Source organism: Saccopteryx leptura, chromosome 10 (assembly GCF_036850995.1).
Source record: "Saccopteryx leptura isolate mSacLep1 chromosome 10, mSacLep1_pri_phased_curated, whole genome shotgun sequence".
Classification (NCBI taxonomy): domain Eukaryota; kingdom Metazoa; phylum Chordata; class Mammalia; order Chiroptera; family Emballonuridae; genus Saccopteryx; species Saccopteryx leptura.
The window spans coordinates 40,741,791-40,754,251 of NC_089512.1; the positions used below are offsets into that span (position 1 = coordinate 40,741,791).

A 12,461-nucleotide genomic window follows, 5' to 3' on the forward strand; every position below is an offset into this window, starting at 1 on the left:
TTTAGCTCCCGGGCCTGATGTTCTAAGACCAACCAAGCTATATCCTCAGTGCCTGGGGTCATGCTCGAACCTTTGAGCCACTGGCTGCGGGAGGGAAGAGAGGGAGAGAAGGAAGAGAGGAAGAGAAGCAGATGGTTGCTTCTCCTGTATGCCCTGACTGGGAATCAAAACCGAAGCATCCACATGCTGGGCTTACGCTCCATCCACTGAGCAACCAGTCAGGGTCCCAGCACATTTGCTGAAGAGACAATTCTTTTACCAAGTAAATGGTGTTTGCCTCCTTGTTGAAAAGCTGTTGACCATAGATATATGAGTATATTTCAGGACTCTTGGTTCCTATTCCATGGGACTTCAAGTTACTCTTTTTTTAAGTTTTTTACTAGATTCCAGAGTTCTGCAAAAGTTGATTCTGACAGTAGTTGCCAGCTCATTAATTACTTTTTTTAAATGGAATTTATTAGGGTGACATTATCATTAATTACCATATTTTATTAAATATTTTAACACACCATTTGGTTCAGAATATTTTTTTTCTATTTTCCTCAAAACCCTAGGTGTGCCTTATGGAGCAACAAATACGGTACTTTTTTTTTTTTTTCTGAAGCTGGAAACGTGGAGAGACAGTCAGACAGACTCCTGCATGCGCCTGACCAGGATCCACCCGGCACGCCCACCAGGGGGCGACGCTCTGCCCACCAGGGGGCGATGCTCTGCCCCTCTGGAGCGTCGCTCTGTTGCAAACAGAGCCACTCTAGCGCCTGAGGCAGAGGCCAAGGAGCCATCCCCAGCGCCCAGGCCATCTTTGCTCCAATGGAGCCTCGCTGTGGGAGGGGAAGAGAGAGACAGAGAGGAAGGAGAGGGGGAGGGGTGGAGAAGCAGATGGGCGCTTCTCCTGTGTGCCCTGGCCGGGAATCGAACCCGGGACTTCTGTACACCAGGCCGACGCTCTACCACTGAGCCAACCGGCCAAGGCCTACGGTACTTTTTTTGGAAAGATGAAGGCCTAAGAGTTTTCTACTCCGTAGAAATCTCTAATGTAGGAGTTTTATAGGATGATTATATAGGGTACCATTAACCAGAGTAAGGAAATTGGGAATGAGGGAGTTGACCTATGGATATCTTACTTGGACATGGGTGTTTGTATTTGAGGTGCTGATGGTACAATCTATACATGTCTAGTGACAATTGGAATTGTAATACTTGCATTCCAAAAAGGCTTAGAGCTACAAAGAAACCATGGAACCTTCTATACAGAAGTTACAGAAAATAAAAGGGTATGCTTTCCTTTAAGTATAGGATAAGTCCAAGCATAGCCTCTTAGGAAACCCTTTCAGCTAAGGAATCATTTACTTGTTCATTTTGCAAATATTCACTTTGTTCTTAACTACTGGGGTAGGTACTGCTGAGTACTGGAGATACAAGATAATAAAATTGCTTTGAGCCCTCAGGAAGCTCATTCTCTTATTAAGGAGACAAATAAGCAAATAGCATGAAATTTTATAACAAGGTTTAGAGGATCCCATACAGAGACACACAAGAATATTTAAACAGGCAGTAGGGAAAACAAGAAAAGTTAAAGAAGGAGAAAACAATGGAGAGAGTAGTCTGTGATCTTGGTTGCTGCATATAGAGTTTGAAGACTGAAGACTCTAAAATGTACTGATTGGCGTTGAGATGACACACTTCATAAGAATGGTTTAAATTGAGTACCTGTAGTTTCGGTAGAACAGTGGAGATAGGTGACTATATTGTAAGGAGTGAGTAGTGAAAAAGTTAAAGGAAAAAAGGAACATAATTTTAAAAATAATGTCACAATCTATTGGGAGTAACAGAGTTGGAGTAACTTTATTTTGGAATAGAAGCCATCTTAATGTGGGTTTTTATTAATATATTTTAGATTTTTTTTTAATCTTTGATTTCAGAAAGAGAGGAAGGGAGAGAAAGAAAGAGAGAAAGAAACATCACTCTGTTCTTGTATGTACCCTGACACTGGATCGAACCGGCAACCTTGACATATTAGAACGAAGCTCCAGCCAACTATGCTACCTGGGCAGGGCGAGCTGAGTGTGGTTTTAGACAATAGGAAAGACGACATAGGAAGGAAACAAAAGATGGCCAGGAGTTATAAAAGAGGCAGTAAACATGTTGTCAAGAACGCAGAAGAATCAGTAGTTAGAAACTTGGGTAAAGAAAAGAAGTGAGAATAATGAGAAAGTTTTGAGAGAGTAAGGATACTTGAGAAATTTTACCTAGAAATGCCTTAGTTTTCTTGGTGAAAATAGAACACAAAATCATGTGCTAAGAAGAGTGAAAATGCCTGATTGGAGTTGATGTAGCATACATTTGTGATGATAGTAACCTTTGGTGATTTTCTCATATCTTTCTACAAGTATATGTTAAGTGTCTGTTGTGAGATCCCTGGAATTATAGCCATGAGCAAAGTATACAAAAATCCCTGCCCTTGTGGAGCTTACATGTGAATGGAGTGAGGGGATGTGAACAGATAATATATTATTTTTAAATAAACATATGAAACAAATAGAGCAGCCTGGGTCTTGGAACTAAGAAAGCAAATGAGAGTATTACCCAGGTATAACTATAGTTTTATATTACATATATCAAGTTGTAAGTTACATTTTTAAAGTTAATTTTCTAAATAAAATTTAAAAATTAAAAAAGTTATTTTTATATAGCTAATTATAAAATCTAGGCTTAAAAACAGGTAAGAAGAAGATGGGTTTGGTGGACCCTTTAGTTACTTAGATTGTAGATATGAGAGAAATAATCTATATTTACATTTAAGAGAAATTTTGTTCGTTTTGGACTTTATATTATGCAGTTATTCAGGGCTTTTGAGAAGAGAAAAGATAAAAAGGTAAACTCATAATAACTGCAGCTGAGAATTTGATTATGGAAAGAGAATTGGTAAAAAGGTGATCAGAAGGTACCAATGTCTAGGAAAGGAGAGAAGGAAAAGGAAATAGAGGAAGGGAGGAAAGGAGGGAGGGAGGGAAAGAAAGAGGAACGTATTTAACTTTAAGGGCTTCGAAGAACTAGAGTTGAAGATTTTAAAAAAACAATAAATTGGTTTTTTAGGTTATTGTTTTGTACTCTCATTACTTTTATTTATTTTTTTAATCTAAACAGGCATTGGAAAAGTGAAAAGAAAACCCAGTGTGCCAGATTCTGCATCTCCTGCTGATGATAGCTTTGTTGACCCAGGGGAGCGTCTCTATGACCTCAATATGCCCGCATACGTGAAATTTAACTACATGGCAGAGAGAGAAGATGAATTATCACTGATAAAAGGGACGAAGGTGATCGTCATGGAGAAATGCAGTGATGGGTGGTGGCGGGGTAGCTACAATGGAAAAGTTGGATGGTTTCCTTCAAACTATGTAACTGAGGAAGGTGACAGTCCTTTGGGTGACCATGTGGGTTCTCTGTCAGAGAAATTAGCAGCAGTCGTTAACAACCTAAATACTGGGCAAGTGTTGCATGTGGTACAGGCTCTTTACCCATTCAGCTCGTCCAATGATGAAGAACTTAATTTTGAGAAAGGAGATATAATGGATGTTATCGAAAAACCTGAAAATGACCCTGAATGGTGGAAATGCAGGAAGATCAATGGAACAATTGGTCTGGTGCCAAAAAACTATGTTACTATTATGCAGAATAATCCATTAACCTCAGGTTTGGAACCATCACCTCCACAGTGTGATTATATTAGGCCTTCACTCACTGGAAAGTTTGCTGGCAATCCTTGGTATTATGGGAAAGTCACCAGGCATCAAGCAGAAATGGCATTAAATGAAAGAGGGCATGAAGGTGATTTCCTCATTCGTGATAGTGAGTCTTCGGTAAGTTGATTTTCAAAGGTAAATGGAAGTAGAACTTTGGGTATTAAAAAAATAATTAGAAAATTGGAACGTGTACATGGCTTCCCCATAAATGTTCTGAAGCTAAAGTCAGTGTTTTTTCCAACTGTATTCATTTCAAATAAAATATAACCCATACCAGTGATACTACACGGGATTACTTGGCCTTGCCTAGTTCTGTTGGTTTTGCGTTCCTGAAATATTTTGTTGTATTAAACTGAGAAATGGAGGAGATTTAACATTGACTTCTTCATTAAAAGTAGAACAATGCAATAGACTAAACTGGGAATACATTTTTTAAATTGCATACTGGATGCATTGTCATCCACATAATAAAGGAAATTCCTAATTTTAAAAATTTGATACTTTCTTCAAAAATTGCTTGCTTGGAAGTTGTAATACACTTTTATTATGTAACTAAAAAACATTTTTAGCAGTCATGGTATGTAAAATGCATTTGTAATGAAAGTTAAATTTTATTCTGAATCTAGTAAAACAATAAAACTATAAAACCATAAAAATTTAATGAGGAAATAGTCATATGGATTTTTTGGGTACTGTGTAGGATATTAGAAATGACCTTTATTTTTCCTTGATAAAGTATACCATTATGTTTAGACTTTTCAAATCATAGTTAGTATTGGCTTTGTGTGTATTAGTTGTACAAAAGTGAATGTGTGGTTATTCAAGAGGTTGAAAGAAAGTCAGAAGAAAATCTGTCTTAAGTGGTACAGCTGTGTGTGTAAGCGAGGACACAAGGAAAAGAGAGGAGAAGTAGAGATTAATGGAATCTCCAATGTGAAGGTCAGGAAATGGGGTCTATACATGCATAATAACCCCCAGGAAGAGCAGGTGGTTGATGATAGGGAAGAGTGGTTGATTTGTATTTGTTAGATGCCTGACTGGCCCTGCTTTCCAGGACAAGCACGGAGCCAAGAGGTTAATGGAAGAGTGAGTGAGTGCTAAAGTAACTCTAAGTACAGGATGTTTCCAAAAAGTTCAGTTTGAAACTTTGACAGTATCTGTACAGAAAGAGGCTTCTGAGTTTGATTTTATTCAAAAGAATGTTAGGTTAGCCTGACCAGGTGGTGGCGCAGTGGATAGAGCGTTGGACTGGGATGTGGAGGACCCAGGTTCGAGACCCTGAGGTTGCCAGCTTAAGCGCGGGTTCATCTGGTTTGAGCAAAGCTCACCAGCTTGGACCCAAGGTCGCTGGCTCGAGCAAGGGGTTACTCAGTCGCTGAAGGCCCGCAGTCAAGGCACATATGAGAAAGCAATCAATGAACAACTAAGGTGTCGCAATGCGCAACAGAAAATGATTGATGCTTCTCATCTCTCCATTCCTGTCTGTCTGTCCCTATCTATCCCTCTCTCTGACTCTCTCTCTGTCTCTGAAAGAAAAAAAAAAAGCCTAATTAAAGAAGTTAAGGAAGTAGCTTAATTGTGGAATACTGTGTATTTTCTTGTAGCTAATTGATTATAGATATTAGCCAAAATATACCATGGTCTTTAGGGGTAGAATTTTTAAAGTAGAGATCTTAGGCCTATTTTGTTTAACTGAACAGTGTTTTGGGTTTTTAAAAAACATTTGAATACATTGGCAGTATTTAAGTATTGGTAGATTATAAAAATACAGATAGTATAACTTCCTTTTAAAATTGGAAGGCCTTTCATCATAGAGTCCATATTTCTACTAGTCAACAACCACCTTTAGACTGGGGCCTGTACATACCCCTCAAGAGGAGCAGGTGGTTGATGATAGGGAATAACAGCATTATACTTCCCTCTATCTGTTTACCCTGTCACTTGTTGACACACACCCCCCTTTGTAGGGATTTGAGTTTATGACCTCTTGTAAGTTTACATTATTTCTCATTTTTGTGTTCTTTATCTTTGAGAATTCAAAATAGTATCTCACACCTACTTGGTAAGAGTAGTAACTAAATAAACTACTGTTACTAATTGAAAAGGAGTGGATGTCTTGGATTTTCTCATGTGGGTTTCTAGTGGTCTGGAGAGAAGAAAACTCTAGATGTGCTTCAGACGTTAAACAGAAGGATTTGCTGTAGTGTTAGGTAGAACACATTAGTGAAGAGTCTTTGAAGTCTGACTGCTTGCGTTTGAATCCTGACTCTGTTGTTAACTAGATGGATGATCTTGGACAGTTTAGCCTTTTTTCCATTGGTAAAATGCGTTTGTTTTGAGGCATAAATAATTTAACAATGCTTAATAAGTGTTCACATTTTAGCTGTTAGGAATTTAATATAAAAATGCTAATAGATGTCTTTTAAAATGTTTACCCTATATGTATTTTCTCTTTTAGCCAAATGATTTTTCAGTATCACTAAAAGCACAAGGGAAAAACAAGCATTTTAAAGTCCAACTAAAAGAGACTGTCTACTGTATTGGGCAGCGTAAATTCAGCACCATGGAAGAACTTGTAGAACATTACAAAAAGGCACCAATTTTTACAAGTGAACAAGGAGAAAAATTATATCTTATCAAGCATTTATCATGATACTGCTGACAAGAAATGACTGCTGCACAGCTCTAAATCGTCATGTAATTGAAGACTGAGAAAATGTCAGTCCAATCATGCTTGATTGGATATTGCTGTTTCTAACGCTGTATGAGAATTGACTATAATACTTTAAGTATTTTTATTATAACTCAGCCCATTCATATATATACTGTGTATGCAAAGCATCTGCATAGAGCAATTCCTTTCCCTTTGTCTTCTGTTTTATTGTTTCCTTTGCTGTTTTTCTCTTTGCTCCTAATATTAAGGTTTTATATTTTGAAAAAATGCAGATCAAAGTCTTTATATGGAAGTATTTCCTTATTGCCTTTCCTTTATTTCCTTGTAAGGGCACCATATTAGTCACTTCCTCAATGGTTTCTCTTCATATAAAATTATTATATCAATATATGGTATATGCTGAAATAAATTTCTTGGAGAGTGTTAATCTTTTCTGTGACTAAATAGCAATAATAAATGGAAAATTAGAAATTATTTTCAGGTATTGTATTTATCACAAGCCATTGTAAATATCAAAGAGTATGTTGTGTCTGCCACTATTTTAAAAAGTTCATTCATTGTCTTTACTGTAAAGCAAAACAAATGGGACATAGATTAGAAAACATATCTTGTACAATTTTAATTTACAACTGTTGGCAACAAAAATCTCTAAATTTCTAAGAATTTTCTTTTTGGTGCTTCTTTCTCATCTGGTTACTCAAAGGAACGAAGGTTTTCAAACTGTGAATGGAGGCTCTAGTGTTATCCCCTCCCCCCCCCCCCCCCCCCCCCCGGGTATTTTACCAAAGCCTCTTGTTTTGGATATATCTGTGCCAATGTAACAGAAGATATGGCCAAATCCTAGGGAAGCAGGAGGCAGTGAGATACTTGGTTTCCCCTTCTTACCTCTCCCCGACCCCATCCCTAAACATCAGTAATTATCAGACACAGCATTTCTGCTCTTTCCATTTCCTCTTTCCAGCTTTGAGTTTTGTTGACTGGGACACTAAAATTGATGTATACCTGAGGAGAAGATGGGATGTGCTCATGGTTAGAGAAAAGTATTTTTTAAATCTTATTTTTGCTGGTGCCTCTACTATGTTTTTGTTTACGAAGCAGAAGTTTGGGTGTATGGATGAGTGGCTACTATAGTGTATTGAATCTCCTTTGTAGGTCACAGAACAAAACGTTATATTTTATGGTCACAGCTGCTCCCTCCTTTCTGTAGATTTAAATTTAAGCAAAGTAACCTTCAGTATTTTAATTGAAAATATTTACTAAAACCTGAAAACTTGTGAAAAGCCAGAACTAATATATATTTTGAAAAATTTCCCAGTGCAGCTGAAGAAAATGAATGTTTCTATTCTTAATATGTTATGAGCAGACATTTAATACACCAGAATTACTAATGTTAAAATTGAAGTCCTCTAATTCATGAAGTTTTGGATTTTTAAATTTTGTTTTATTTAAAAATTTTTTTTGTTTTATTCTTTAAATCTTAAAATAATTTTAAAAGATTTATATTGCCACTGGGTGGCAGGCCTGGCTTCTCCCACTAAGTTGCAGAAGTTAGAAAATGCAATTAAGACATTGATGTTCATTTTTCACCTTTATTATATCTGCTTTTAAAGCCTTTTTAGTTTATATTTTATTATCTTTCTCAATCCCCCCTTTATTTTTCTTAAAAAAACTTTTAATTAAAGTTTGCATCCAATATTATTTTATATTAGCAGGTGTAACAGTGGTTAGACCTCAGCCCCCCTTTAGTTAAGATGATTGTTAGTAGATAAGTTTAATGGAAATAAAAGTCATATGTACTTATCTTTTTTGCTGTAAAATCACTTGAATATAAATTGAAGAAAACAGTTTTAAAATGGTTTTGAAATGACTAGATAGTAAACATCTTTTTATTTAATGTTAAACATTTGATGTTTTCTTTATCTGTTTTTTATCCAGTCTTATTTTTAAAATGAATTTTTTTAAAGGATCAATTAATATTTTATTTCACAGACATGAGCTGTTTATAGCAAATCCCACTGAGCTGATGATAAGGATTTTGAGAAAGTAGGGAGGAAGAGTAGCGCTGGAAGCAGAATGTATATTTCTGTGCCATAATCAGATTTATAATAACTAGAGAGTTCCCAGATACACCAGAATTACTACTGTGTGCCAGTAATATCTACTGTCTGCTCTTAATAAAATATTGAAAACCTCACTAGAAACTACTTAATTTTGTACTTCTAACATTTTATCAATTTTTGAAAATCTTAAACCAACTCTTATAGCAATGGAAACCAATTCTTACACCAATGGCTGGTTTTATAAGCATGAATTTTACTTGAGACAATTTTTATAAGAGCTAGAACAACCTTAGGAAACATCTATATAGCTACCTAATTGCAGGACTTATATTAGAAACCAGACAATATATTAGAATATTATCTCATTCCCAACTTGCCTGTTAAACTCATGATACATTGTCTCTGGTGTGCTTGTTTATGACTAGAGTCCTGGAAAAGGGGCAGTTACTACAGAAATTTTCTTCCACCTGTGGGGAGGGGCTTAGCTATCAATTTAAATACACAAAGTACACATAACCCTGCCCAGTCCACTTCCACAAATAACCTCTCCAAATTCCTTGAAGAAGGGTTTCAAAATTTTATGGAAGCTCAGTAAGTAAAAGCTAAACTCAATAAGTAAAAGCTATTGCTGATACATGTTAGTTGGTCATAAAACATCTTTCATATATTACACATCTTTCACTATACATAATTAACACAGGCCCCTAGCACTGTTAAAGACAATGTTTTCCCTGAAGAATAAGTAGCTGACAATACTGGAGATGAATTTCCACAAGGTGACTATCATATAGAACACGGTATGGATGGTTCCTTATTTTTACCAATACACATGGGAGAAAAAAAATCAATGTAAAAGTCTTTCCACTCCTACTTCTCATCTACAAATGCAGTTACTATTGCTCTCTATTTTACCTGTAACTACTACCTGTAGAGTTTTTGGTTTGTGATCTGGAAACTTATTTACCAGAAACACTTCAAATGCAACGTCCAAACCAATAAGGAATATAGATAGCATTATGGCATGCTTTAACTTTTTCACTTTAACGTTTTGCTAGAAGATAAGGTAGCTCTGTAATCTTGTATTTATATAAATCTTTTAACTTTCCAAATGGCTTCGCAACTAGAGTCACTTCTTCCTTAAAGGACATTTGATATGTTGGATAGATGACATCCTAGTTTTATGTTCTGAGCAGCATCCAGTAGACTCTAAAAAATGCCACATTACTGCTTCTGGGGAAAACTATTATTTAATTCTACTGAAAGGTCAGATAGGAAGCTTTTGTCTTCTGATAATCTGGTTCTGTTGGTTTAGCTAGTTTATATGACTCAACCCTGTCATCTTCTAAACACTTATAGACCAGCATACTATGCATACTACACACCCTAATTTCTTGCTGTTACATGACCTAAACCAAGTGACTGAGGAACCAAAATATATTTTTCTAGTTTGTTAGCAAGGTTTGGTTTTTTTTATCTGAAAATATACACAGTTTGCTAAGACTTGTTTGTTTAATTAGTAGCACCAAAACTAGGTTTGGTGAGGTTTTGAAGAGCAGTTTTTCAGTTACTGTATTTTTCGCTCTATAAGACGCACTTTTTTCCCCCCAAAAGTGGAGGGGAATATGCCCGTTCGTGGGAAAACAGTATTTTATTAAATATTTTAACCATTTGGTTCAGAATATATTTTTTCTTATTTTCCTCCTTAAAACCCTAGGTGTGTCTTATAGTCAGGTGCGTCTTATGGAGCAAAATATACGGTATCTTTGGCCATGTTCACAGAGGTGAATGTTTTAGACCAATGTGAATTTTTGAGAATGTGTTTGACAGAGCACTTTTATTATACCAAATATTTCAGAATTGGCCTAGTGACTATAATGGCTTAAAACAAACATTTAATTTACTTACTGAACTGGCTAATTTTTAATGTTCAAATGTTTCCACTCAAATTACTTTTAAGCTGGTCTTTTTTTCCCCCACAGGAAAACTGGTTTCAGTATTTTGGAATAATGTTGCAAATTATATTTGCATTTATAACTACAGAAGACAAAAAGACAAAATACTCATTTTTTCTCTTCATATTTTCCTGTACCTCATGGAATGATAATGACTTTTCAACAGGAAGATAATAGACGATTGAAAATAGACATCTAAAGTAGTTAAGATAGTTACTGGTTTTAAGTACATTTCTGGGCTCAATTTATATCTTAAACCATGTAGGAAATTAGCAGATAGCCATTGGGAAATAGGCAGATGGATTCCAGAGTGAGAATGAAGTGTTGTCTATTTTAGGCTAAATGCAGGAGGAGTGGCTATTAACTTGATACTTTTTCAATCCTTACTGAAGAAATCAGTAATTCTTGAATAAGCATATTTTTTTTTGAGCAAATAATGCCAAACTACTTGTTTTGATATGTTTTCTAGATTATAGGTAAATGGGGATGTTACAGAACACAAATAACTGATTTCATCAGGGCATATACTGATTAATCATTTGGTGTCAAGATGAAAAAATATTTTTTAAACAATTATGTCTGTGTGTATGATTGTGTGTCTTTATTTAAATAGGTTTTTGAGGTATTTGTCCAGCATGCAACCAACTCACCTCAAATACTTGATTGCTTAGGTGCTAGACTCTTCTAACCTAGCAAAATGATAATGAAGAACTGGGCAAAGTTGTCCAAAAGCTGTCATAAAACTTAAATTTCTAGTGATGTAATGCCTCATGGAAAAGTGCTCTGAAGAAACAATAGAGCAGGTTGAGGGGGTTGGAGAGTAAGAATAGGGGTGTTAATTTATATAAAATGGTCAGGGGAGGCCTCCAGTAAAATTGACCTTTGAGCATATTGTGTGCTCCACATACTAGAATCACTGATGACTAAGAGTAAACCACTGGTTGAGTAAAAATACAGCAACCAAAGCGATTTGAAAATTATGTTAAGATCTTCATTGTTAGCATTATTTCTGATTTGCAAATTTTAAGTGAATAAAATGGTACTTGTTTTGTTGAATGTGGAACTTTTAACTACAAAGGGCTATTCTGAATAAAGCCGGATTCTCCATCTTACGAAGAGTTGTTGGGGAATACCGTGTAAAAAAAATCAGCTGTGACTATAGGAAGGATGGTTTGACAGACTTAGGGGCTTTATTTGATCAACCCGAAGGAAAGAATTGAGGTTAAGGGAGGTCAAATTCTTGATGCTCTGCACTGGTAGCCAGACAATAAACTAGGGAGGAGACTGAAAAACTGAAGTATGTTCAAAGGAGGTGTCAATGGGCTATAATAGTGGTCCCCAACCTTTTTTGGGCCACAGACCAGTTTAATGTCAGAAAATATTTTCACGGACCGGCCTTAGGGTGAGACGGATAAATGCACAAAATAAAATTAATGCGACGCGTAAAAACTGGTATTTTTAAATATAATTGTCGAACTTATGAGACAAGCATCAAGAGTGAGTCTTAGACGAATGTAACAGAGGGAATCTGATCATTTTTTAAAAATAAAACATCGTTCAGACAAATATAAATAAAACAAATAATGTAAGTTATTTATTCTTTCTCTGCGGACCAGTACCAAATGACCCACTGACCGGTACCGGTCCACGGCCTGGGGGTTGGGGACCACTGGGCTATAAGACCCCTGAAAACTAAAGCTTGTCAGTATGTGGAAATTACAATATATCTGAGTCAGGAGTTAGATGAATCTCAGACACGGAATTCCACTGCTGAAATACCCCATGTGACAATAAATTATTGAGACGGTGGATTACAACTAAATGAGATGTTCTAAAACAGGACATAAAATGGAAACAGGACATACTTAGGAATCTTGGTAACAGGCCTGGAACTATTCTCTGCTAAATAGGGCAAGGAAGGGTTATTGGAATGGAGTGAGTGCCTCAAGTTTGCACCCTAGTGTTTCCCTTGCTTTGTTCTTGTTCTGACCCTGTGGGGCTCAGAGGGCTTTTTCTGGCATCAACCATCTCA

The 12,461-nt window shown here is 36.2% G+C and overlaps 1 protein-coding gene across 2 annotated transcripts in view; it reads left to right on the forward strand.

Annotated features, from left to right (window-relative positions):
- Positions 1–11,798, forward strand: part of NCK1 (NCK adaptor protein 1) — a 95,441-nt gene extending 83,643 nt beyond the window's left edge. Inside the window, exons 3-4 of one of the 2 annotated variants that reach the window (XM_066350976.1) lie at positions 3,148–3,860; positions 6,202–11,795. In XM_066350976.1, the coding sequence (XP_066207073.1) occupies positions 3,148–3,860; positions 6,202–6,396 (908 nt within the window). In that variant the 3' untranslated portion in view covers positions 6,397–11,795. Of the gene's footprint in view, positions 1–3,147; positions 3,861–6,201 lie in introns of both variants that reach the window. The other variant, XM_066350977.1, reaches the window with a different exon arrangement.
- The last annotated feature ends 663 nt before the right edge of the window (positions 11,799–12,461 follow it).